Source organism: Lampetra planeri, chromosome 34, assembly GCF_965212315.1.
Source record: "Lampetra planeri chromosome 34, kcLamPlan1.2.h2, whole genome shotgun sequence".
Taxonomy (NCBI): Eukaryota; Metazoa; Chordata; class Hyperoartia; order Petromyzontiformes; family Petromyzontidae; genus Lampetra; species Lampetra planeri.
The window spans coordinates 10173500-10195385 of NC_136140.1; the positions used below are offsets into that span (position 1 = coordinate 10173500).

The 21886-nt window shown below is 55.8% G+C and overlaps 1 protein-coding gene across 1 annotated transcript in view; it reads left to right on the forward strand.

Moving 5' to 3' along the window:
* The window catches only part of COL7A1 (collagen type VII alpha 1 chain), a 124733-nt gene that overhangs the window by 9524 nt on the left and 93323 nt on the right, over window positions 1–21886 (forward strand). The window contains exons 3-15 of the mRNA XM_078610387.1: window positions 2252–2450; window positions 3028–3187; window positions 4169–4262; window positions 4847–5098; window positions 6014–6130; window positions 12020–12175; window positions 14504–14620; window positions 15027–15173; window positions 15823–15942; window positions 17660–17821; window positions 19467–19586; window positions 20773–20919; window positions 21583–21720. Of these exons, the coding sequence (XP_078466513.1) occupies window positions 2252–2450; window positions 3028–3187; window positions 4169–4262; window positions 4847–5098; window positions 6014–6130; window positions 12020–12175; window positions 14504–14620; window positions 15027–15173; window positions 15823–15942; window positions 17660–17821; window positions 19467–19586; window positions 20773–20919; window positions 21583–21720 (1929 nt within the window). The remainder of the gene's footprint in view (window positions 1–2251; window positions 2451–3027; window positions 3188–4168; window positions 4263–4846; window positions 5099–6013; window positions 6131–12019; window positions 12176–14503; window positions 14621–15026; window positions 15174–15822; window positions 15943–17659; window positions 17822–19466; window positions 19587–20772; window positions 20920–21582; window positions 21721–21886) is intronic.

The window sequence follows — 21886 nt, forward strand, 5'->3', positions numbered from 1 at the left end:
CATTGATAGCCCCATTATCCGAGTGCGTGTATGAGTGAGTATGTAGAACGGGGAGTGGGTTAAAGTAGAACATTGTACATTTGCCATACTACCGGAACAGTTTCACTCTTTGAAGCCGAAACCCAAGTGTGGCCCTCTGCCCTGCAGTTTGTCTTTACCCTACGCGTGTACGAGTCACTGGCACGTCCTTGGAACACGTGTAGCGATTGTCCCGCGCCCCAAGATTCATTGGCCATCTGGCAGCGGTAGGGGACCGTGCTGCCCGTTGACTGGCTTTACTCGAACATGAACGCGGGACACTGCCACATTATTGCCGGTGCAATAAAAGCGAAGCGCCCGTTGGATCATTGCGTTCTCGTTGCACTCGTGGGAATTACGCCGAGCGGCTGGAAGAGGAACACACGCCTGAGTCGGAGGAGGCACGCTCCATTTTGGAGCGTGCCTCCTCCGACATCGTCACGCGTGTGGACTTGGGCAGGACGCGCCGCGGCTGTCGCGGGCGATGGCCGGTGGTCGAGACGAACGACGGAGTGGTGGCCAACGGGGGGAGACAGACGCGCTTCGAGAGGGGAGATGGGAGCACTGAAATCGGCTGATATGCACGCGCTGGCTGGTATTGCCATGTCGCAGGATCGCTAGAGATGGTGCCGGTTTGGGGAAGCCTTCATCCAGCAGTCGATTGACCATTGGCTGATGATGATTTTTCCTTGCATGACATCGTCATGTTGCATCCAGCCAGGGGGTTAATTTCATCAGCGTCTCTACTGGGTTTGGTGACCCAGAAAATATTTGCGCATCCCGGGGTGCCACATCCAGTGAGTGGCTCGTTACACACGTGTTTGAGCCGACTGCGCCCAATCGTCGTTAAGATTTCAGAGAGCAGTGTCAACTGAAATGATGAAAGCAATTACATTGCGATTGCAGATGTGCGTATGTATGTGTGCTGAACTTCTTTCGCACCGCACGTAGTCAATCGTGCTAATCGGAGGTGTGGGAGGCGGGGAAGGACAAAACAATCGTTACAATTGACAAAATTGCAAGTGTGATCAATCCCGGGTCCGCCCTCGCAATCTGCCATGTTGGGGTCCCGCTTGGGTCAGATGGAGGGAACTGAAAGGGAATTGGCTCAAGGTCACCACCAGTGGAAATAAGGGCCCTTCCGTTGTTTGGGGCAAAGAAAACAACTCGGCTTGACAAATGAAAACATTTCCCCAGGTTCGCTTTAAACACGAACCCGTTGGGATTTGTCAACGTCAAATTTGTTTACCGCTCAAGCAAACACGACTCGCCAATCAGCTACTCGTTACGGCGCTGGGCACGTAGTGGAATTCCCGCATTCCCATGCTCGGGGGTGAGTCCATCCGTAGGACAATCGTCAATGATTTCCTACAAAGCGGTACTCAATTTTGTCACTCCCGGAGAGATGATGGGCGATCGTGGGGCGCGCGCACACTCTCACCGCTGCGCCGCGTTGGGATCTGTCGGCTATCGGCGCTGCACTACGATGTCAACACGCTGAGTTTAATTCCCTCTCCCAGCCAACATCAGTGGCGAATATATATCCGAACCAGTCCTGGGCTTCCCCTTGCTCAACTCAGAATTAAATCTGTACCTTTGTTCAGTGTGCATCGGCGCTGGGGACACAAAAGTGGCTGGGCACGATACTGGCCACACCACCCCTTCATGAGCGTGCCACGCTGACCTCCCTTATGTGCTCATTAACAGCACGTGTCCCTGTAGCCTACGAGACTAAACGGGGGGTGTTTGTACTCTGTGCGCATGCGCATGTCTGCGTGTTCGCTGATGTGTGTGTATGTAGAACTTCTTTCTCACCATACTTAGCCAACCGTGCCAATTGGAGGTGTGGGGGAAGGACAACAAACTTAACACAAAATGATGAGAACGGTATCATGGCGGCTCACATATCTAAAGACGCAAGCAACGTGGGTTCAATTCCTGTCTGTGGCACAACACCAGTTTGAGTTTCGTTTTTGTCTAATCAGGTGAGAACTTAAGGGACCGGGCCTAAATGCGAGAGTGACCTGGGTCATTTGAGTGACCTTGGACATTTGTGAGAGCAACATGGCTCTCTGCATTCGTGACCCGGGTGACCCAAATGACAAAGAGCATTTTCGTCACGTCGTGCACCCCGGTAGTTGACATGCGAGCCTGGCCCAGCAGTCTAGGTTTGGGCCTATTGGGATCTGCGTGGGATGGGAAGATCATCTCTGTGTTGCTTCGCGGTGGGCAGTCGCGGCGACGGTGGCGGCGTGCGGCGAGGCGGTGCGTGCGGTGGACCTCGTCTTCCTGGTGGACGGCTCGTGGAGCATCGGCCGAGTGCTCTTCCAGGAGGTGAAGGCCTTCGTGGAGGCGGCCGCGCGCCTCCTGCTGCCCGCGCTGGGCCGTAGGGGTGTGCGCATCGGCCTGGCTCAGTACAGCGACGAGCCCAGGTGAGTCTTGCCTGCGAGTGAATGTTTGCGTGTCTGTGTGTGAGCGAGCGTGGGGAGTGGTAGTGCAGTGGCCAGCGACCCGAGTTCGTTTCTGCTCACGGCCAACACCAGTGACGATTATCTGAACTGGTCCTAAGCCTCCCCTAGGTCAACTCAGGCTCAAATGAGTACCTGGTGTGATGTGTAAATATCGCCACTAGGGAGACAAAGGCGGCCAGGCGTGGTGCTTGCCACCCACTTTCTCGCGTGCCATACTGGCCCACAGTTGCTCGCTAACAGCACTTGCCCCAACAGTCTGTTAAGGCTATACAGGGGATCTTTGTTTTTGTGTGAGCGAGTGTGTGTGCTTCTGCATTTTTGTCATCTTAGTCAATCCATGAAACGCCTGGCTCTATCCCGTGAAAACAACCCAGTGAGCTTTCCACACTTCGCATCAAGGTGCACCTAGCCTGGAACAAGTGCTGCGGTGACGTCACCACCAGCGAGTGTCGATTGGCTCTGCCTTTGCTGCTGCTGAGTGCGTGCTTGCGACCGCGTGTCCGCATTCTCTTCACTTATTTTGCGCGCTCGGCGCCAGGTCGGAGTTTGCGCTCACGGAACACACGCGGGCGGCGACGCTGCTCTCCGCTCTGCGCACGCTGCCCTACAAGGGTGGGAACACGCGCACCGGCGAGGGCCTCCGCTTCCTCCGCGACGTCATGTTCATGCCGTCCGCCACCCGGCCCGGCGTGCCCAAGGTCAGATTGCTCGTCCGTCCGTCCAACCTCACCCATCGCTGTTGATAACTTGACCATCCGTGGGTCCCAGACGAGGTCTCTTTCTTTTATGTTCACTCGGTGATCCTGTCGCATTACGTGGACCGAACGGCAGCAGCAGCTGCAGTTAGTTAACGATTCACATCCCCAGCAATTCCATTCATTGCTGTTCATTCAGGAATCGGCACCCAAACGGAACCGGGTGGAATTGCCAATGGAGGAAGAGCAAAACCACACGAACGAATTCTTTCCTGAAGCTAGCAGACCACAACATTGTCGATTAACTGCTGGTAAATAATAAAATCTGCTCCCCGGTGGAAAAATGACAATCGTGTGGCTTGTGGGCCATGTGGCTCACGCACGTGGCCCCGTCTTGGGTTGTGTGCCACCCCTGTGGCCGCAAGGGACCCAGGAGCTGCCGGACAAATGGCCCTGCGATTGATTGAGGACCGTCCCTTGCGACCGCTAAAAGTTGGAGCGAGGAGGAGAAGGAGGGGTGATCTGGGTGAAGTGGCGATGACCGGTTTGGTTGAGTGGCTCGGATGTCGACCTTTGATGGCAAATGCGAGAAGAGGAATACGAGTAATGAATTGGCCAAACATGCCAACATTGGGGGAACCAACTTAAAAAAGAGGACTCCAGAGACTCAGTGAATGATTATGGTGGCAGAGTGGTGCTACCCATAGCCATTGCTTGCGGTTAAATATCTTATTGTACTGATATTATTTTGAACCCATGGATTATCACAAGCCTCAGCATCAGTCTCATTCAAGCGAGAGATGACGAGGTAGGCATGGTGAGTGCATGGGAGGGTGAGTGTGGGTAAGGTGTGCGTTGGCTGTAAAGTGTGCGAGAGGCGAGTGAGATGGTGAGTGTGTGAGGGAGAGGGCGAGTGTAGGTGAGGTCAGTGCGAGGGTGAGCAGCGAGCGGATGAGGGAGATGTCCGTGGGGCCTGTGTGGCAGGTTGCCATCGTGATTACGGACGGAAAGTCTCAGGATGGAGTGTCCGGCCCGGCACAGAGACTCAAGGATCTCGGGGTCATCATCTTCGCTGTGGGTGAGTACGCTTAAACTCGCATGTCGCACAGACAAAGGTCGCCCGTGTAGCTTATACATTCTCTCATGAAAGTTCTATTTACTGACCACCTATAAAGGCGCAAGAGGGTGTGGTGTAGGTAGCGCCACACCCGGCTGCATTTGTCTCCCGAGTGATGTTTACAAGCCTCACTAGGTATGGATTTAATGCTCAGTCGACCCAGGGGAGGCGCATGGCTGATTCAAATAGTCACATCCAATGGTAGCCACAGTCGGGAATCAAAATGGGGTCGACAGCTTCGCAGCGCGGGGCGCTAACCTCTCCATCACCGCTGCCGAGCGATCGCGATTTAACGGCCAATGGTGACACGAGCAAAGAGGAGGAAGCTGCGATGGTTTTAGCCAGGTCACTCGAAAACATCAGAGGCACTTCCCAACGCCCACCCGCAGAGTTCAGTCAAAGGGAAGAGAGGTCGGCCAAGGAGTGGCCAGACAATGAACGCCGCGTCTCGGACGGGGAAACCGGCGGGCGGATTCGCCACAGCCGTCTGTGACGACGGACTTCACAGGGGGGGGACCTTTTGTGTCCGCGTGCCCCTTGCCAAGGCATCAAGAATGCTGACAAGGCGGAGCTGGCCAGCATGGCTTCCGACCCGCCCGACGCCCACTCGCTCTACGTGGAGGACTTTCGCGCGCTGCGCACCGCGCTCCCGCGCATCGCCCTGCGGATCTGCGAGCAAGCGAGCGGGGGCCCCACGGGGGCGCCCGAGGAGGGCGACAACGACGGCGACGAGGAGGTGGACGAGGGGCCCACGGGCGACAGTAACGTGTTGTTCGGCCCACGTCCACCCGACCCCGGTGAGAAGATCGCTCGCTGGCTCGGCCGTTCGATCGCTCCCTCGCTCACTCACTCTCTCGCCGACTCGCTCGCTCAGTCGTTCACCGTCTCGCACACTCGCTCAGCCTACTGCTCGCCACTCGCTCGCTCGCTTGCTCGCCTGCTCATTCACTCACCTGCTTAACTCACTCGGACGCTGGCCCGCTCGATCACTCGCTCAGTCGGTCACTCATTCGCTCACAGTTAACATCATACACTGTATTTCAACACACTACTTAAAAAAATAACATTCGAGGCTGGCGTCGGGCTAGACGTGGTCTTCATGGAAATAACGGGCTTTCGCTCCGCTCGCTGCGTGGCCCCGTGACCCCACGCTCGCGCCCCAGACTCAGCCGCCCGGCGTTTTCGGAGAATGGAAATAAAAATGCGGCCAGGCAAGTTCACCGGCGAGGCGATGGGTACGGTCAGACGTGTCCCGGCACGCGCGGCCGTGTGCTCGCACATCTGCACGCACCTGCCCCGCGTGTGTCTAGCCCTGCTTGTGTGTGTGTAGTGTGTGTGTGTGCGCATTGTGTCTGTGTAGTGTGTGTAGTGTGGGTATTGTGTGTATGTAGTGTGTGTGTGTGTATTGTGTGTGTGTAGCGTAGCGGTGCTACGAACCCGGCGACCCTAGTTTGATTACCGCTCACAGCCAACACCAGTGACGATTATCTGAACCGGTCATGAGCCTTTTCCTAGGTCGACTCAGCCTCAAATGAGTACCTGGTGCGGTGTGTAAACATCACCACTTGGGAGACAACGGTGGCCGGGCGTGGTGTTGGCCACCCACTACGGTGCCGGCCTTCACAGGTGCGCGTGCTCGCTAAATGCACTTGCCCCAGCGGTTTGCATGGCTACACGGGGGTCCTTTGTCTCTGTCTCCCTGCGACGTGCAGGCCTCCCGCTCGTGTCTCGGTTCCGCGTGCTGGACGAGGGCCTGCACACGCTCAGGGTCACGTGGGACGGCCCCCAGGGGAAGGTCCTCTCCTACCGCCTCCTCTACAGCGTACACGGTGCCCACACTCCCTCACACCCCCAGCCCATCACTCCCAGTTCATCACTCACTCCCAGCGCATCACTCACAGCTCATTACCCGCACTCCCTCACACCCCCAGCCCATCACTCCCAGCCCATCACTCACTCCCAGCCCACGACTCACTCCCAGCGCATCACTCACAGCTCATTACCCGCACTCCCTCACACTCCCAGCCCATCACTCACTCCCAGCGCATCACTCACTCCCAGTTCATAAATCACTCCCAGCCCATCACTCACAGCCTATCACTCACTCCCAGCCAATCACTCACTCCCAGCCCATCACTCACTCCCAGCCCATCACTCCTAGCCCATCACTCACTCCCAGCGCATCACTCACTCCCAGCCCATCACTCACACCCAGCCCATCACTCACTCCCAGCCCATCACTCCCAGCCCATCACTCCCAGCCCATCACTCCCAGCCCATCACTCCCAGCCCATCACTAACTCCCAGCCCATCACTCACACCCAGCCCATCACTCACTCCCAGCCCATCACTCCCAGCCCATCACTCCCAGCCCATCACTCCCAGCACATAACTCCCAGCCCATCACTCCCAGCCCATCACTCACTCCCAGCCCATCACTCACTCCCAGCCCATCACTCCCAGCCCATCTCTCACTCCCAGCCCATCACTCACTCCCAGCCCTTCACTCCCAGCCCATAACTCACTCCCAGCCCATCACTCACTCCCAGCCCATCACTCACTCCCAGCCCATCATTCCCAGCCCATCACTCACTCCCAGCCCATCACTCCTAGCCCATCACTCACTCCCAGCCCATCACTCACTCCCAGCCCATCACTCACTCCCAGCCCATCACTCACTCCCAGCCCATTACTCCCAGCCCATTACTCCCAGCCCATCACTCCCAGCCCATCACTCCCAGCCCATCACTCACTCCCAGACCATCACTCCCAGCCCATCACTCCCAGCCCATCACTCACTCCCAGCCCATCACTCCCAGCCCATCACTCACTCCCAGCCCATCACTCCCAGCCCATCACTCACTCCCAGCCCATCACTCACTCCCAGCCCATTACTCCCAGCCCATTACTCCCAGCCCATCACTCCCAGCCCATCACTCCCAGCCCATCACTCACTCCCAGACCATCACTCCCAGCCCATCACTCCCAGCCCATCACTCACTCCCAGCCCATCACTCCCAGCCCATCACTCACTCCCAGCCCATCACTCCCAGCCCATCACTCACTCCCAGCCCATCACTCCTAGCCCATCACTCCCTCCCAGCCCATCACTCACTCCCAGCCCATCACTCACTCCCAGCCCATCACTCCCAGCCCATCACTCACTCCCAGCCCATCACTCACTCCCAGCCCATTACTCCCAGCCCATCACTCCCAGCCCATCACTCCCAGACCATCACTCACTCCCAACTCATCACTCCCAGCCCATCACTCACTCCCAGCCCATCACTCACTCCCAGCCCATCACTCCCAGCCCATCACTCCCAGCCCATCACTCACTCCCAGCCCATCACTCCCAGCCCATCACTCACTCCCAGCCCATCACTCACTACCAGCCCATCACTCCCAGCCCATCACTCACTCCCAGCCCATCACTCACTCCCAGCCCATCACTCACTCCCAGCCCATCACTCCCAGCCCATCACTCACTCCCAGCCCATCACTCACTCCCAGCCCATCACTCCTAGCCCATCACTCACTCCCAGCCCATCACTCACACCCAGCCCATCACTCACTCCCAGCCCATCACTCCCAGCCCATCACTCACTCCCAGCCCATCACTCCCAGCCCATCACTCACTCCCAGCCCATCACTCACTCCCAGCCCATCACTCCTAGCCCATCACTCACTCCCAGCCCATCACTCACTCCCAGCCCATCACTCACACCCAGCCCATCACTCACTCCCAGCCCATCACTCACTCCCAGCCCATCACTCCCAGCCCATCACTCCCAGCCCATCACTCCCAGCCCATCACTCACTCCCAGCCCATCACTCACTCCCAGCCCATCACTCCCAGCCCATCACTCACTCCCAGCCCATCACTCACTCCCAGCCCATCACTCACTCCCAGCCCATCACTCCCAGCCCATCACTCACTCCCAGCCCATCACTCACTCCCAGCCCATCACTCCCAGCCCATCACTCACTCCCAGCCCATCACTCACTCCCAGCCCATCACTCACTCCCCATCACTCACTCCCAGCTCATCACTTACTCCCAGCCCATCACTCCCAGCCCATCACTCACTCCCAACCCATCACTCACTCCCAGCCCATCACTCACTCCCAGCCCATCACTCACTCCCAACCCATCACTCACTCCCAGCCCATCACTCACTCCCAGCCCATCACTCACTCCAAGCTCCTCCCTCACTCCCAGCCCATTACTCACTCCCAGCTCATCCACCTCATCCCTTCTTTCTCCCCTGTCCGTGTTGTCAGGCGGCCGCAGCCTGCCTCACCTGGCGTGTGGCGACCCAATTGAGATGTTATTTCCGGTATACAATTATGCGTGTGGCAATACTAATGAAGATATTATTACTACTTATTATTTACAAACCACGTGCACGTTGTACACTCGTTTTACCTTTGGCCTGACGGAGTGAACCCAACGGTACGAACGACAACAGCGAGAGGCAAGGCAGAGCGGGGCGGTGAGAGTGTGGCGCGATTACTGCATTGACAAAGAGGCAGCAGAACCACAAAGCCTCACAAAGTGCCTCCTCACTGATTCGACCCCGGAGTGCCATCGCTGGGGTTGGATCTGTGTAGCTACCCACACTCGGAGTCCCTCCCCTCTCTCCCGCGCGTCCCTGGGTGTCAACAGACGCTGCACCTCCGTGCACCTCGCTTCTTCTTGCTCCTTCACATCCTCCTTTCCCTCTCTTCCCTCCACCATCATCATCATCATGGTCACCACCGTCTCATCCCCGACATCTCGACACCGGTCATTCCTTCTCCCTCTCCTCCTCCTCCTCCTCCCCTTCCCACACCGGCGCTCCTCCTCCTCCTCACTTCCTGCCGCTCATCTTGAGCCGTGCCACTATCTTTCTCCGTCTTGGGGACTTCCGTACCGGAATCCCTTCTGCTTTTTCACTCCTTTCTAATCCTCCGTACATTATTACGTCCTTGACTTTCTCGTGGTGGTGTGCCGCGGGTTTCAAGGTTTTTGAAACGACTGTAAAACAAGACAAATTGGAGATTAAATCGCCAAAAATAAAAACACATCACATTACCGATGAGTGCAATGTTAGTCCAACCTTTGGGGTGCCAGAGTGGCGAGATGTTAACTACCTCGCCTGGTATGCAGGATGGTCGTGGGTTCGATCCTAACCATGACGCCCGTATATGTGGAGTTTGCGTGTTTTCTCCATGGTCGTGTGGATCTTCATCCGAGTCCTCCGGTTTTTCTATCCACATTTAGAATCAACGTGCGTTTGGAGTATTTGGCTGCTATAAATAGTCCACGTGATAAGCCACTTCGTTGGGCTGTTATTTGTGATAGCCAGGTCGCTTCTGAACCGAATCTATAGAGCTCAGTGGGGCCTTACCTGGTCAAAAAAAAACTTTTTTTTAGTTTAACAGACACGTCCTACACCAGCATGGGAGGTGGTGGGGGCAAGGGGGGCAGTGCACACGCCCGTCGGCTTGTTTACTTCCAGATCCACGCAGCCGCCTGTGCGAAACTTCGCTTCATCTCGTGCAAAACTCTAAACAGCACGCCGATCAAATCGTGTTTTTTCCGGTGAGGTCTGGTCCCACAGGTCCGTAACGATCAGCCCAAAGACTGATCCTAGACTTCGGCGGCCCAGTGTTACTCGCCATCGTGGGATCGAGGGTCTCTCTCTCTCTCTCTCATCTGGCCGAAGTGGCGACGCCGCCCGCAAGATGTGTGTCCCTGGTTGACCTGTCTCGTGTGAGGGTTTCTGGCCCAGGCCTGGCCTCCATTAGGACCCTGCCGAGTTTTTCCTTCGCGGCGGTGGCAGCGGTGACGGCAGCGCCGGGTGGAAGAGGAGGAGGGGGGGATGAAATCCCACGGAGCAGATGAGGACAGTGGAAGCAAGTAAAGATGTGGCCAGAATGTGGACAGTGACCACCTGGCACTGCGGGAATTCGGCCCAGTGCGGTGGAAGCGCAGCTGTGAATCATCCGGTGCTCTTGCAGGCAAAGAGAGTTGGTGGATCATGCCGAGATGAGTGAGAAAAACCTGCTGGCAAGGACATTGCGGTTGCATGAGTTTTATTCACTCGTACGTATGAGCCCCATCCTGTCAGATCACAGAAACTAAAGTGGGGTTGAGCCGGGTTGGTGCTTGGATGGGAGTCCCAGATGTTGTTAGACTTGCGCTGGAGGTGGTGCGAAGATGGCAGTACAGCAATGGATTCGTGAATCTATCTGTGTGGAGTGTTCAGTTGTTACTGTCCGTATGAGTGGATTCTCTCCAGATATTCTGGTTTTCCTGCCACATGCTAAATATTAATTCTAGATAATTGGCCAAAAATCTCAATGCAGAACCCTCTTTGAAAAGGAGATTCAGTGAAGCTTTTTTGGATAAACGCACGACGTATGTGACGTCCCACGTCATTGCAGGTAATAGAAAATGGATAAAAGGATGAAAAGTGTGCACAGAAGAATGGGTCGATGCATCCTTGAAATGACACTGAGAGACAGGAAGAGGAACACATCGACTGGTGACAGCCAAAGGAGGTGGTAGACAGAATGTCCGCCATGGAGGTGAAACGATGAAATAAGCTCGTGTCGGATGGACTATTGCATCGCAGGGCCGTAAGAGATGGTGACGGCTTAGGGGGTAGATCTTCATACAGCAGTGGATAGATCATGGCTGATGACTATCACGACTTATTAGATGAAATGGGTGACCGTGATGGATTCCTGCCAGCGGCAGCGGAGGCTCGTGCCGGGTGCTGGGCAGGGCTCTCGTTCAGACAGTCTGCCGCACTCGAGTACCCATTGTGTGCGCGCATGGTCACGCGTGTGTCTGTGTGTCTGTGTGTGTCTGTGTGTCTGTGTGTGTCTGTGTGTCTGTGTGTGTCTGTGCGTGTGCATTTGTGAAGTTTTGACTAACCCAATACAGACGGCCAGGTGATGTCACCTCCACTTAGCGGTGAATGTTGTTGGCTGCCGCGGCTGCTGTTGCTTTGTTCCTACGTTTGTGGGCGTACGTTACATCTGTGCCTTTGTGCGTGCGTCTGCCCTTGCGTCTGACCATGCGTCTGTGCGTCCGTCTGCCTGTGTGTTTGCCCGTGTGCCTGCCTGTGTGTGCGTCCTTGTGTCTATCCATGCATCTGCCTGTGTTTCTATCCTTGTGTCCGCTCTGTGTCTGCCCGTGCATCTACACGTGCATCTCCCTTTTGCCTCTGCCCTTGCGTCTGTCCCTGTGTCTGCCCCTGTGTCTGCCCATACGTCTGAGTGCGTGACTTCATCTTTTGCAGTTGGATCTAGTTACTTGGAGCATTTGATTATTAACACTGCGGATGACAAATGCACATGTGACCTTCAGAATAAAAGAACAAGCTGGCCAAACCACTTCACTAAGGGAGCCAGCGTACTTTCCGTTAAGCTTGCAAGCTTACACCCTTGTGTTTGTGTTCTAAGGCACATTCTGACACTCAAGACGCGACACCGATCGGGATACAACTCTGGGAAAAGTTGAAATAGTCTCAGCGGCAAAGAGATTTCGTGGATCAACATAAACCAAAATACGCGTGCGATCACCGCAATCGATTTGACCTCTGTGACCCTCAGGGAAGCACCGAGGGAAGGGCGCCCCTTTTTCATCCCCGTCGCTGACGTCACTGCCCCTTGCCCCCCCCCCCCCCCTCGGTGGTTCCCCATTCCCCGACCCCCGTGGGTCAGGTGGGTCCGGCGGCGGGGGCCAGGAGGTGATCGTGGGCGCCGACGCGACGTCGCACACGCTGACCGACCTGGCGCAGGACACGGCCTACGCCCTCAGCATCCAGGCCGTGTCGCCCACCGGACCGGGGCCCGTGGTCTCCACCGTCGGGAGGACACGTAAGGGCCACGCGTGGCACGCCCGACACGCGCGACGACGCACGGGTGTCGCGGACGCGCCGTGCGGGCGGTATGCGATCGACGCGCGAGTGTGACGTGCGTTGCACGTGCGACTGGTGTGTGACGTGCGGGGCATGTCGCACATGACCATTCACAACTTGGAACACACGATGTTTGTGACACGGGAGATGCATGGATCATGCAAGCACACACACGTGACGCGCACAATGTCCAACATGCATGACTGCACGACATGTGATGCGCGCAACACACGTAACACGTGATGAGCAATACTTGGCATGCACGGCGTGGACAACGCACACATGTGACACGCAAGATGCGATCGCTACACGTGTCGCCCGTGAAGATGTGACTGACGTACACAGCAACACACTTGATGCACATCACATACATGGTGAGCACAACATACATTACACACACACAGGCAGGCAGTGTGTAACACACATGAGACCCCTAAGCATGCTGGAATGGTGATGGTTCAATCATTGTCTCGCATGTGCCATACCATGATGATATTAGTAAGTCATGTATTCTATGCACTTATACATAAGTTACCTTCAAAAGGACGCCCCGAATGTATTATTAGAACGATATTGAAATGTCGACGGCGAGGTTGCATAATTTCTGGAACTATCCACACACACAACGCGTACAACCTTCATGACCCGTGCACAGCTCGTCAAAGTGACACGAGACTCACGCGGCAAAACCTACGACGCAGCAGCAGCGCCAACTCTCGAGATTTGTCACTGAAGCAGTGACAGTGGTGGTAGTGACGTGGGGCAGCAGCACCACAACTCTCGAGAGTTGTCACTGAAGCAGTGACAGTGGTGGTAGTGACGTGGGGCAGCAGCACCACAACTCTCGAGAGTTGTCACTGAAGCAGTGACAGTGGTGGTAGTGACATGGGCCAGCAGCAGTACAACTCTCGAGAGTTGTCACTGAAGCAGTGACAGTGGTGGTAGTGACATGGGGCAGCAGCACCACAACTCTAGAGAGTTGTCACTGACGCAGTGACAGTGGTGGTAGTGACATGGGCCAGCAGCAGTGCAACTCTAGAGAGTTGTCACTGAAGGACTACGAAACAGAAGTGCCTATGGGCCTACAAGAACCCTAATCCGGCCACGCGCAGGGCAGTCCCACGCACTGCCCGGGGGTCTTCGCGCACAGAGAGTCCGAAATAAATCATCAGCCGTCTTCGCGGCGTTCAATACGACGGCGGCGTTGTAAAACACGGCCGCAACGGCGGCTCGCGAGTGATTTCAAGCACGCACGCGCGTACGCATGCGCAGCCAGCCCAATGGAATCTTTTACAGTTCGTGTAACCTTTAATCTCGAATCCCCGCGCGGTCGTGAGGTGGGTGGGCTCCTGCAGTTGGCGTGAAAAATAATGGGTTCCACGCATGGAAGTCTGCTGCGGTGGGTGCGGCTGCAAGGTCACTTTACATTAAAGGAGAAGAATTCCAAACACAGCCACAGAACCCGACTCTGGCAGCCGTCTAGACACGGGACCCCGTTGTGTTCTCTCCCCTGGGACCACTTCTGCTTCCCTTGTGCTGGCCAGCACCACGACTACTGAAACCACCACCGCCAACAACAACAACAGCACGACCACCACCGCCAACAACACAATCACCAACAACACAGCCACCATCACCACCATCGCCAACAACACAACCACCACCATCACCACCAACAACACAACTACCGCAGCCAACAACACCACCAACAACACCATGACCATCGCCACTGCCAACATCACCACCAACAACACCACGACCACCACCAACAACACCACGACCAACAACACCATGACCACCATGACCACCACCAACAACACCACGACCACCAACACCAATAAACCCACAACCACCAACAACACCACCAACAATACCATGACCACCGCCACCAATACCACGACCACCAACACTAACAACACCACCAACAACACCACGATCACCACCGCCTCCACTCATATCACCACTACCACCATCGTCGGTGCCACCACCGTATCACCATCACATCCACCGCGAACTAACCTACCCCACCATTATCACCACCACCACCACTATCACCACCACTGCCACCATGAACGCCATCGGAACCACTGTCGCAAACATGTTTAACACGTAGGCTTTCGCGACCAATATCATCCATAATAGAGAGTTTTTTGCGTTAGATCTATTATGGATGACCAACATGACCACAACTACAACCGTGACCGCTATCACCACCGCCACCACCACCACCAACCACCCCCGACGCCACCACCGCTGCTGCCCTTCGCCCTCCCCCTGGCGTGTGCAGTGAAGCCTCAGACCGTGCGCCAGCTGCTGCTGCAGAACGTGACGACGGACGCGGTGCGCGTGGCCTGGAGCCTCGTCAAGGGCGCCACCGGCTACCGCCTCACCTGGGGCCCGGCAGGTCGGCCGCTCACCTCCTCCTCACCGCCTCGTCAAAGGAGACCTGGGAAGATTACGAGTGGGCTTGTCATGAGTGGGATCCCCCCATCCCCTATCCAAGTGGTTCAGCGATTCGTCCCAACTCAGCGTCACGAGCATACTTGACAACGTTCGACTCGTTTTCTTTTCGCCTAGTTTTTTGTGTTGTTGGTTGCGGCTCGATGAACTTCTTTCGCACCGTACGTAGCCAACCACGCTAATTGGAGGTGGTGCGTACGAAAGAACTTCAGCGTACGTACAAACATGCGTACATTTTCTTTGTAACTGGTCCTCTGACTCGGAGTAGCCGCGCGGGTGGATCGCGAGAGATATGCTGGACGTGAGCCGATTGTGCGGCGTGCGCCTGTGCTGGTGATTGCTGGCGGCAGGCGGTGACCCACAGAGCCTGAGCCTGGGGGAGTCCTACGGCTTCTACCAGCTGCAGGGCCTGCAAGCCGCCACGGACTACGAGGTGTCGGTCAACCCCGTGTACGGCTCCGTCGAGGGTCCCACGACGACCGCCCGCACGCACACACGTACGGCACTGCACACACACACGCACGGCACCGCAAACACACACACATCAACACATACGGTACCACACACACACACCCAGGCCTCCGGCACCGCACACATGCGCACGCTTGTGGCACCGCACAAAGAAACAAAGATCCCCCATATAACCGTAACAGACTGTTGGGGAAAGTGCTGTTAGCGAGTAGCACCTATTGAAGACCAGCACGGCACACGAGGGGGTGGATGGCCAGTACCACGCCTAGCCGCCTTTGTCTCCCCAGTGGTGATGATTTTACTCACAGCACCAGGTTCTCATTTGAGGTTGAGTCGACCTAGGGGAGGCCCGGAACCAGTTCAGATAATCGTCACTGGTGTTGGCCGTGAGCATGAATTGAACTCAGGTTACTGGGCTCAGAGCACAGCGTGCTAACCGCTACGCTGCTCCTCCCCCGCCCCCCTTCCGTATGTACACACATACTAACCGATAACGCCACGGCAGCATCCCGGTAAGGTAAACCCAAACGCAGCAGTGGTTACCCTCGAGTTAAGAGGACGTTGCGGACGCCCTTCCCCGCACCGAGGGCAGGACCGCCGCTGTGGTGCGCGCGGAGGGGCCACGCTGGTGACCTTTTGCCTTCCACCCCCCCTCCCCATCCCCCGCCTCGAAAGTGACGGCGAGCTCGGTCCAGAACCTTCGAGCGTCTGCGGAGTCTGGCAGCGCCATCCAGGTCAACTGGAGCGTCCTGCCGGGGGCGACCGGCTACCGGCTCACATGGGCACCTTCCTCCGGTACGGGGAGCACGGGGGGGGGGGGGGGTCACGTGGTCACGGGCGCTGCCGGTGGTCACTTCGTCGACGCGGGAGTGTTGGTGGAGCTGAAAAAGCGAGATGGGAGGTGGATTGGCAACGTTGATCGTAGTTTGTTTCACGGACGTTTTCCGACTAAGGTAGAAAGGCTTTTACGCGTTGAGCACTGTCTGCCCAACTGCCTGTAACAGGAGTTGGGGGATGGGGCAGATGACCCAATTTGAGAAACACTTCAGTCAATAGTTGTTGTACTTCGAGACACGTACCACATTATATCCCGGCCACGTTGATCAAAGGGTTTGCCTAAAACTTGGAGACACGGGCCAATGCTAAAAGGGGCCTCGTCCGGCGTCCCAGGCCTGCCGGCAGAGCCGCTTTCCTGGCCCCATGATCCCCGCCTGGCCTACGCGCATCACAGCTTCGTGCGTGCTACCGTTACTGTCGCTAGTTAAATTTGTTTTTAAATTGAACCCATGGCAAGCGACAACGACAATTATGATGGAGAACGCATGCACACGGGGGGGGGGAACAGGGGGATCTGGAGATGGCGGCCTTCTGGGTTGGGTGCCGCTCCCTCAAGGGTAGCGTGTCGATGTGAAAAGGAGGCTCACTTTCTGACGAAGCCAAGGGGGTAGAGGCGAGGCGGCTGAGCGGGGGGGGGGGTACGGGAAAATTATACTGTCGCTAGTTTTAAACACTTCCGAGGACAGGCCGCGTGTTGGAAAGCGTCACGGAATCTATGTGTGTGCGTGAATTCTCTTGCTCAATTTGAAGGGAGTGTCGGATTAAATGCAGGAACACATTTAATGCGATGGAGGGTTTTTGTTGTTGTGTGTGTGTGTGTGTGCAGTCATTGGTGACCGGGCTGAGACCATCAGCTCGGCTCACTACACTTTGATCGCAGGGCCTAATCATAGGCAACTGCCTGGATTCATACCCAGGGCCTCAACGGCTCTTTGATCTCTGACTCGCCAGCCCAGCTGGCTGTGTTAGCCTTACTCTTTGGTTTTTTCGGTAAAGTCACGTAGGTTAAAAGAAAAAAAAGAAAAAAATCACGACGTTTCAGAGGCAACACAAGCTTCCGTCTTGTCAGAATTCACGACCTTCTGTATACCAGGCGAGGTAGTTAACATCTCACCACATAAAGACCCATAGATTCACATAGAGATCTATAGACTCACATAGAGATCCATAGACTGCAGGAGGAATCCGATAAGCTATGAAGTAAATTTTTCACAGATCTCCCAGTATGGACGGGTCAGCAAGTTACAATCGGCAAACAATACAACAACACGATAGGAGTTCAAAATAGAGAATAATTAATAAATGATGAATACAATTATTACATGAGTCAAGATTGGGCAAGGCAGCAAAAACGATAACGAATCAGTGCCAAACCACACCAAGCTAACGCCACACAGTAGTCCCTCAATGAAATGACACATTAACATTGAACTATCGATGCCACACAGGAAATGATCAAACCTTAAGAGCAAGCGAGACCAGACATCACCTTCCCTGGTGAATGGAGCTCAACCCAGGCCTACTTGAGCAGTGGCAACTCGGTGTCCCTAACCCCCCAAGTGGCCCAGCCGTCTCCGAGTTTACATCTCGATTTGAATAAAAGATAAACGTCTGTGCCAAAAGCATTCTCTGCTTCTCATTGGCCGAGGCGGTCCCCCTCCCCCGGTTGCGACAGACATCACCGGGAGAGGCCGCCTGGAGCAGATGACTCTGGGTGGCACCGTGGACAGGTTCCTGGCGACGGGGCTGGTGCCGGGCACAGAGTACGTCATCACCCTCTACGCCCTCTTCCAGGAGACGCAGGGGCCCGGCATCTCCGTGGCGGCACGCACGGCCGGTGAGGAGAGGGCGCACCTGGGCACACATACAAAGATCCCCCCCCCCCCACCGTGGAGCCTTAACAGACTTTTGGGGGCGAGTGCTGTTTGCGAGCAGCACCTATGAAGGCCGGCACGGCACACGAGGGGGTGGTTAGCCAGCACCTCGCCCGGCCGCCTTTGTCTTTCCAGTGGCGATGTTTTCACACTGCCCCAAGAAACTCATTTGAGGCTGAGTCAACCTAGGGGAGGCCCAGGACCGATTTAGATAACCATCACTGGCGTTGGGCCATGAGCGAAACCCAAACTCGGATCGCAGTACACTAACCGCTATACTAAATCACTCGCAGATTATCATATATATTTACACATACTCTCACACACATGTACCTGGACATGCTGGCACACAAATAAACCCACACACTTGGATGCCTGAACCCTGGCCTCTGGCTCCACCTCCGCATACCCCCCTCCTCTCCGCCTCACCCCCGCGTGGGTTTCCACGGTCGTGGTCGTGCCGCACGGCTCTCCAACGTTGGCACGATGTCCGACGTTTTGCCCGCCCCCCCCCTCCAAGTGCCTCGGGGAGTTTCTTCATTCGGCTCAGTTCCTGAAGAAGCTCCCAGCACGTGGAGCAAAACGTCGGACATCGTGCAGAATGACAACACGGCATGACCCGACAAACACTTCGGCGAGCTGCAACCTTCCACCCCCTTATTTCCTGACTGTGGAGACATTTAGCCCCCCGCTCGCTACATCTCGTAAAGACAGCGGTGCCGTCCACGTGGAGCGCCGCTTGCTGCACGTATCACGTGATCAACGTGGCCCTTCGAGGTCTCTGGTGGGGTCGGTATCGCAGGCCGAATCCTCTCTAAATGCACGCTGCCGTGCAGATAATTGTTCACACGTGAGCCGCCCGCTTTGTGGGCGCCGCTATTTATTTATTTGTTTGTTCCACGCTTACAAGTGAAGGCTTTTCCCCGAGCCCTGAGGTTCGGCACACAAGCAACAACGCGGGTGGGAAACAGCGTGGCCGCGGGGAAGCAGACTCTGTGCCATCCACTGCCCCTGCCATCATTTCCCCTCTCATCTTATTCTATTCCGCTCCACGATCTCTCCTACATCTCCCCTCTCACCTCACTCTCCTCCCCTCCATGCACTCTCCTACATCTCCTCTCTCACTTCACTCTCCTCCATGGACTCTCCTACATCTACCCTCTCACCTCATTCTACTCCTGTGCACGCAGTCTCCTACCTCTCTCCTCTCATTTCCTTGGGAGGTCTTGCATTCTCCTCTGCTTCCCTCAGCCATCAACGCTGTTGACTCCATGCCGCTATTCACATCCAGTCTCAGGAACTTGTACTTCTACTCTGCCTATGACCCACTTCCTCTTTCTCTCGATATCAAAAATCAACCTCGCCACTCATTTCTGTGCAGCGCGTAGACGCTGCACTCGTACCGCATGTCTCCCCCTCATCTTCCCCACGTCTCCCCCACATCTCCCCCGTGTCTCCCCCGCGTATCCCCCACATCTCCTCCGTGTCTCCCCCGCGTCTCCCCCGTGTCTCCCCCACGTCTCCCCCGTGTCTCCCCCGCGTCTCCCCCACATCTCCCCCACATATCCCCCACATCTTCCCCGGGTCTACACCGTGTCCCCCCGCCAGGCGACCTGACGACGGTGCAGGACTTCCGCGTGGTCTCGGTCGACTCGTCGTCCATCACCGTGACGTGGACGCCGTTGGCGAGGGCCACCGAGTACAAGCTCACGTGGGGGCTCCGCTCCGGTAGCGCGAGCACCCACACGCCAACGACTCCCACGCCAGCACGCCGGTGTGGCGCAGTGGCCGGAGGCACCGAGCCGACGTTGCTGAGGGGGCCTGGTTTCGGATCCGCGTTTAGGTCACCCGACCGCAGTGATTAAACCAGGTTGTCTAGAGGTTGCAAGTCGACGGTCTTGGCCCAGACTCCCAACGACTTCAAATAAAGTGTCACGTTCTATTTTCCGTTCTGCACTAAATTGGGCGACATTCAAGTTCTAATGGATAAAAAATATAACTGAGAGATGGCTGGGTGACTCTTTAGAGGTGAGTGATACTGTGCCAGCAATGCTGACCAAGCATGATTATACCAGGGCCCTAAGTGTTGTGTGCTGATGGGCTTAGGCCCAGCATAGGCTCACATAAACTATAAATGCACGTTTCTACATGTGGAGGGAAAAACCAAAGGACCCAGAGAGAAATCCACACAACCTTGACAGGCGTCAGGGTTGGGGTCGAACCCACGACCTTCTGTATACCAGGCGAGGTAGTTAACATCTCGCCACATACAGACCCATAGATTCACATAGAGATCCATATATACTTACGTAGAGATCCATAGACTCACATAGTGATCAATAGACTCACATAGAGATCCATAGACTCACATAGAGACCTGTAGACTCACTGAGAGATACATATACTCACATAGAGATCCATATACTCACATAGAGACCTGTAGACTCACATAGAGATCCATGGACTAATATAGAGACCCAGAGAGAATAGACAGTCTCAACTCAGTCCCCTATCACTGCCCAAAACCAACCAATCACGTGGATTTTTCCCTTTTGCTTATTAAAGGCCTCCCATTTAGTTCACCATACTTAGCCATGATGGTCAGTATAGGTTGATAAGTGGAGGTGGCCAGGATTGGATCAAATATCACTAGCCACTGGTGTTAGCTGTGGCCGGCAATCAAATTCAGGTCTCTGTAATCTTAGCGCTTACTTTGACTTATACCAGTCTGTTATTACTTTTAATCACATTTTCCACTCCAGATTGGTTGACGTAGCCTGGCCAAATAAAAAAGCCACTGCACGGCTTTATGAATGAACACGTATTTAGAGCGTGTGAAATGTGCGTCCAAAATTGTGCAACTGCTCAACTCCTACTGACACCCCTCCCCATTCTGTGTAATGGTTTATTCCAGATCCCATGCCCAATCCCGAGTTTCTGGATAAAACCATCAGCACATACAGGGTGGAGGGGCTCGCTTGGAACACGGAGTACCAGGTGTCCATCAGACCCATCTACAACGATGTGGAGGGGCCTCAGTCCACACTGCAGCAGTCAACTGGTGAGTCACCGTTCATACAAAGACGAGGATCTCCCCTATAGCCTTAACAGGCTGTTGGGGCAAGTGCTATTATCGAGCACCTATTAAGGCTAGCTTGGCACACGAGGGGATCGGTGGCCAGCACCACGCCCGGCAACCTTTGTCTCCCCAATGTTGATGTTTATACGCTGCACCAAGTATCAATATGAGGCTGAGTCGACTGATGAGAGGCCCAGAACCGGTTCAGATAATTATCACTGGTGTTGGCCATGGGCGGAAGTCGTCCCGGTCCTGATTGACTCAACCATGCATGAGTACCTGGTGCTGTATGTAAGCATCAGCACTGGGGAGACAAAGACAGCCCGGCATGGTAGAGGCCACACCACTACCGTGACGGCCTTAATAGACGCTCACCAACAGCACTTGGCTCAAGAGTCTATAGAGCCTGCACGAGGGAATCTTTGTCTTTGTATATCTGCGTGTAATTTAGTGCGTGTGCATATGTGTGCATATTCAGTATGTCTTTTTGTGAGAGCGTGTGTGTGTGCGCGCTCGTGCACGGTTGACTCAGCTCCTCGGTGAGCAACCCCTCGCCTGCACATGTGCTCGCCAACACCACTTTTCCCCAGCAGTCTCTGGAAGGGCACACGGCGGGGTGGCGTCTCGTGTCTTTGTTGGGCGCAGGCGGGGCGGTGGAGCCCCAGCTGGTGGGGCCCGTGGGAGACCTGCAGGTGGTGAAGGTCGGTAGCTCCAGCGTGAGGCTCGCCTGGAGCGGTGTCCCCGGCGCCACTGCGTACCGCGTCTACTGGCGGCTCGCGAGCGGTACGGCGTTCCGCCGATTCGGCGACCTCTCCCCACGCTCACTCCGCCGCGCTTGTTTAATTAACGCCGCCATCGACGTGGCTGGCGGTCACGGCGTTTTATTTTTCGTCGGGGTTTTCTCCGCGCCGCTCACGCACGCGGTCACGCCCACGCCCCCGTCGCGGCG